The 6,000-nt window shown below is 38.7% G+C and overlaps 1 protein-coding gene across 1 annotated transcript in view; it reads left to right on the forward strand.

Moving 5' to 3' along the window:
- LOC120997240 (cytochrome P450 2C14-like) overlaps positions 1-4,480 on the forward strand; it is a 183,763-nt gene extending 179,283 nt beyond the window's left edge. The window contains exon 10 of the mRNA XM_040427244.1: positions 3,597-4,480. Within this exon, the coding sequence (XP_040283178.1) occupies positions 3,597-3,775 (179 nt within the window). The 3' untranslated portion in view covers positions 3,776-4,480. The remainder of the gene's footprint in view (positions 1-3,596) is intronic.
- The last annotated feature ends 1,520 nt before the right edge of the window (positions 4,481-6,000 follow it).

Below are 6,000 nucleotides of genomic sequence, written 5' to 3' on the forward strand. Positions count from 1 at the left end.
CTTCCTCAGGTATTTATCCTTGCTTTACATTAATAATCCTTCTGCCCTTCAGCTTACTTGACTAGCTGGAACACTGGCTCTGCTTGGCTTGTGGGAACTGCAGGTTTCTCCCAGGAGGCAAACTCTTCCCTTGGGGGTGAATCTTCTGAGCTAACAGAGGCTCAGGAACTTCAGGCAGGCTATACTCCTTCACTAGCCTCCTGGTGGCAACTAGAAGCCTAGGCTATCTAGCTGTATGTCAGGAGGAGGCCCTCAGCTTGTCTCTGGCTGGTGCCCTCTCACTTCTGTCTCCACAGACTCCTGACTACAGACTAACCCCTCCCTGCCTGGGCCTGAATATATATATACTAGGGGCTCCCTATCTCCCTCTAGTGTCTAGGATGCTAAACTACACCCTAATAGGCCTGCTACACACATTACAGGGAAGAATACACATAAAAGAATATGGAAATACATTAAAATGGACTGTTAAATACACTGCCACTGTCCCTCAGGAGTAAGAGTAACACGTGGCCCAATTGACGCTTGTGTAGTGCCCACATTTACCTAGTGGGACACTACACCCTTCACTAACGAGCCACTTTTCACCATAAATCCCAGGCCGATTTTTGCAAATCTGACATATGTCACTTTATGTGGTAATAACTTTGGAACGCTTTTACTTATCTAAGCCATTATGAGAATATTTTCTCGTCACATATTGTACTTTATGACAATTTATAAAATTGAGTCAAAATATATTTCATTTTTATTTATTAAAATATACCAAATTTACACAAAAAAAATCGAAACAATTTGCAAAATTTCCAAATTTTAATTTCTCTACTTTTATAATAGATAGTAATACCTCCAAAAATAGTTAGTACTTTACATTCCCCATATGTCTACTTCATGTTTGGATCGATTTAAAAATGAAATTTTATTATTTTTGTGACATTAGAAGTCTTAGAAGTTTAGAAGCAAATTTTTTAATTTTTCAGAAAATTTCCAAAACCCACTTTTTAAGGACCAGTTCAAGTATGAAATCACTTTGTGAGGCTTACGTAATAGAAATCATCCATACATGGCCCCATTTTAGAAACTATACCCCTCAAGGTATTCAAAACTGTTTTTACAAACTTTGTTAACCCTTTAGGTGTTCCACAAGAATTAAAGGAAAATGTAGAATTTCACTTTTTTGGCAGATTTTCCATTTTAATCCATTTTTTACGCTAACAAAGCAAGGGTTAACAGCCAAACAAAACTCAATATTTATTACCCTGATTCTGTAGTTTACGGAAACACCCCGTATGTGGTCGTAAACTGCTGTACGGGCACACGGCAGGGCCCAGAAGGAAAGGAACACCATATGGTTTTTGGAAGGCAGATTTCACTGGGATAATTTTAAGTTGCCATGTCACATTTGAAGATTCCTTGTTGCACCCCTAGAGTAGAAACTCTAAAAAAGTAACTCCATTTTAGAAAATATGGGATAAGGTGACAGTTTTATTGGTACTATTTTAGGGTACATATGATTTTTGGTTGCTCTATATTACACTTTTTGTGAGGCAAGGTAACAAAAAATTGCTGTTTTTGCACCTTTTTTATTTTTTGTTATTTACAATGTTTATCTGACAGGTTATATCATGCGCTATTTTTATAGTGCAGGTTGTTACGGACGCGACAATACCAAAAATATTCCAACTTTTTTTTGTTGTTTGTTTCAGTTTTACATAATAAAGCTTTTTTGGAAAAAAAATAATTTTAGTGTCTCCATATCACTGAAAGCCATATTTTTTTTTTATTATTTGGGCGACTATCTTATTTAGGGGCTAATTTTTTTGGTATGAGATGACGGTTTGATTGGTACTATTTTGGGGGGCATATGCCTTTTTGATCGCTTGGTGTTGCACTTTTAGTAATGTAAGGTGACAAAAAAATGTTTTTAGCACAGTTTTTATTTTTATTATTTTTTTGACGGTGTTCACCTGAGGGGTTAGGTCATGTGATATTTTTATAGAGCTGGTTGATACGGATGCGGTGATACCGAATATGTCTACTTTTCTTTTTTCCCTATTTTTTTATAATTTAAAAAAAATTATTTTGGGAAAAGAACGCTTTCTTTTAACTTCTTTTTTCACTTTATTTTTTTGTCCCACTCTGGGACTTCAAATTTTTGGGGTCTGATCCCCTTTACAATGCATCACAATACTTCTGTATTGTAATGCATTGGCTGTAAGTGTATTGGCCTGGTCCCCTATATACAGAGAGTGCCTCAGAGGACTACTGTGCCAGCCTCTCCATCACTGCTGTACGCTGCCCAGGGTCATCCTACAAACTGTGAGTAACCCATAGCAACCCTCGTTTGCCTAAGTAACCGTGACCTCACATCGCTATACCCTGCAGGCCTGCGTACCGCAAGGGGTTAATTGTGAATAGATGGTAAAGGCAAAGTCTGCTGGTGTGTTGTCATCAGCGTCTTCATTATGTTTACTGCTGGACCCACGACGACGTAAATCGGTCCATACAGCAAAAGGAGGCCTGCAATCACCCATCAATTTTTCATAAAAAGCCTGTTTCGCATAAAAAATTTCACCACTACTTAATTAGGTCCATACCGCAAAAAGGGCTTCACCACATACAACTGCACCGCTGATCGGCAATTAGGCCCTACATTTTTTCTATTTTTATACAACACAAAAGGCTTTTCAAGAGATAAGTGCAACGCTGGACGGCGAATATATTTTTATTTTGCCACTAATACACTGCAAACTGGGCGTTACAGTATATCACTGCACCGCTGATGGGCAATTAGGCCCTACATTTTTTCTATTCTTACACTACACAAAAGGCTTTTTAGCAGATAAGTGCAACGCTGGACGGCGAATATATTTTTATTTCTCTACTAATACACGGCAAAAAGGGCTTTACAACATATAACTGCACCGCACAAGGTCAAATAACACGTACTCTAGAAATATTTCCTCGTAATAAACCCTGTTTAATGGCTGTATCAAACAGCACTTGCACCCTAATAACAAGAATGGTTTGCTGGAATTACAGAGCTGTATAATGGCAATTTGGATCCCCAGTCAGTGCAGCAAGGTGTAATAGGATTGTTCCTATTACCCAGTCAACCTCCCCTACTGAACCCTGTTCTACACAAATGCTGTCGAACGATCCCTCCCATCATTTCCCTGCACTTATAAATAGTTTTTTCTCCACAATCAAGTCTTTCCTAGCACTGTCCCCAGCACCTGCAGACATCTCTTCCTGCACTAAGTACAATAGTAAATGGCCAAATCTAAGATGGCTGCCGCTATTTATAGGGCTGTGACATCACAGGGCTGGCTGGCTGCTGATTGGCATGCCAGTGCGAATCGAATTTTTCCTGAAATTCAGAACTAATTCCACATTGTCAGCTTCAATTCGCTCATCTCTAGTTGAGTCATTGCAATGAGAGGGTATAAATTGAAGCTCCTGGGTCCCAATGCTAAATCTGAGCACCACTTACCATTTATAGAAAATTTTTATAAAATCTCTATTTCATCAAATTTGTATCTCAAATTTTGAATATTGTGTTCATGTTTTTTTTTTTTTTCTCTCTTTCCTTCTAGGTAAACGTAGCTGTGCTGGGGAAACCTTAGCTAAAATGGAGCTCTTCCTGTTCTTCACAACACTATTACAAAATTTCACCTTCCATGCATCGCCTGGAGCCAAACTGGACCTTGAACCTGCACTGGGGGTTACAAGTGGCCCCCAAACCTATAAGATCTGTGCCATATCTCGCACATAGACTACACTTTCAGCCAACATTGCCATGAGATATGTTGTATGTCATCATAATTCTTTGCCTTATCTATATTGTCTACATGTGGCATGAATTTAAGTGGAATCTATTGTTCTCTGTTATCAGTCATTTCTGGCTGGAGAAAGGCTAACTACTATGTAATTGGATTACTAAGAGATTTCTGTCATAAAGCTCTAAATCTCCTGCCTAGATAAAGAGTCAAATGATAATATTTTGTCTATTGTGAGCTTACTGCATTCTGGGGTATTGCTGAGTTCAATGTATAAATTGTATACAAGAACCTCCTAAGCTCCCCCTAGTGGTGGCTTCAGACAGATAGCACTTTATAACTTTACTATATTTCAATAGTTACAGAATAATAATACTTCTTACCATTATAAGGATATATTAAGAAATTATTCAGTGTAGATTTTTGCACCTGCAGATGTGTCCACCCTTAAATTTCCTTAAGTTTTGTTAATGACTCCAACATAGCAAAACACAAATCCAATACAGTATCACAATATATTTCCAAAATTCTCAACAGGTTGAAACTCACAGCCCAACCACTGCATAGTGTAATACTGTGTGGTAAAGTACTGGAGGAGGTGTATATCTCATCCAGAATGCTCAGATGGGTAAGGTAGAAAGAATCCAGAAAGCTGCTGTGTTGTTTCAGCAAAGCATAGTTTGCGGTGGCAGTTTTGTTATTTCTTGGAATAAATAAGATAAAATGAGTCCCTAGGTTTCAATGGTACTTGGGCTGCTGGTCTCTTGGGATAAAGTGGGTTCTTCACAATTTTAAAATGTTAATATAGTGGGACCGCGCTGCTCCTCATTCACACAGAGCGTTTCTCCACAAATGCAGGTATTCACTTTATCTGGCCCAAGACAGACACCCTTCAATTGAATCGCAGTGTGCTTCTACGCAGATTGAACCTCAGCATGTCTATGCTGGATCGTCGTAGGCTCCTCTGCAAGATGTCATAGTGAGAGTACCTCCGGCACAGTTAAAATATTCTGCTTTATTATACTCACAGAAATAAAATGATTTTTCAGCATATCAATACAGCAATAGTCTTTCGCACAGCCCGACCCGGGTTTCACATATAGCTTCGTCAGGGGCGAGAATCTACCACACCTAGGGTAGGAGGATATTCAACCCCCTTCCCCCATGTTGCACAGCTGATGATTACATTACCCATCCAATTGCAAACAAAAAAAGGCTTCTCCAAAAATGCTCATTACAAATAAAATACAATTATAAGCACATTCTATTCCTATTCCAAAATCCACATACAATATATCGCAATTATAAAACTTTTTTATGCTGACTTCCCTCACTGGGACTTATGCTACAAACACGGCTAGGTCGACCAATGACTGACTTCCAAGCACTTCATTCATAAAATCACACATCCATGTTGATCCCCTCCCCCTGCTGGACAATCAATTACTCCACACTTTCACTGCTCCGGCGCACTACAATGCCAATATTTAAAGTAAATTCTAACTAAACAGGGCTTGAGGTCGAATTCAATGTTCATCCCTTTAGGTTGAAGGGGGGGGCTTAGTTTATATATCTATTCGATCTCTCTTCTATTTATTTGCATAGCTGGATCCCCACCTCGCCAATGAGGCTTAACTAATTCCACTCCCATGAATGTCAAACCCTTCGGATTCTTTTCATGGTGCTCCTTAAAGTGCATAGAGACACTATGTGTAGTTAAACCTTTTTTGATATTACGGATATGCTCCTGTATTCTAACTTCCAGTTTCCTGAGGGTTCTTCCCACGTACTGGAGGCCACAGGGGCACTCCAGTACGTATATCACCCCCTCATTCTTACAGGACAGACCCCCTTCACTTTACTTTCAATAGTTTTTTATTATCAGAGTATTGGCCCATGCCAAAAATGAAACATCATATAAAATACAGGCAGTAATATGAGTCACTGAGCACAGTACTCCTATTTTTTGTTTAAGTACAAAATTAAGATGTACAGACAAGTATAAATTTTCATAGCAAAATTATATCATGCAAAGTTTAACAAATAAACTTATAATCAAACAATAATCATACAGTAATTTGTGCCGCGTCCTCAATTCAACATAATATACAGGTGCAACCTGTTTAAGAGACATTCAATAACACATATCTGCATCCACCCAATTCCCGTCACTATTGCTCTACCCCCCTCCCCCCCACAACCACAAAATATTTTTTATGTT

The sequence above is a fragment of the Bufo bufo genome, chromosome 4, assembly GCF_905171765.1.
Source record: "Bufo bufo chromosome 4, aBufBuf1.1, whole genome shotgun sequence".
NCBI classification, from domain to species: Eukaryota; Metazoa; Chordata; class Amphibia; order Anura; family Bufonidae; genus Bufo; species Bufo bufo.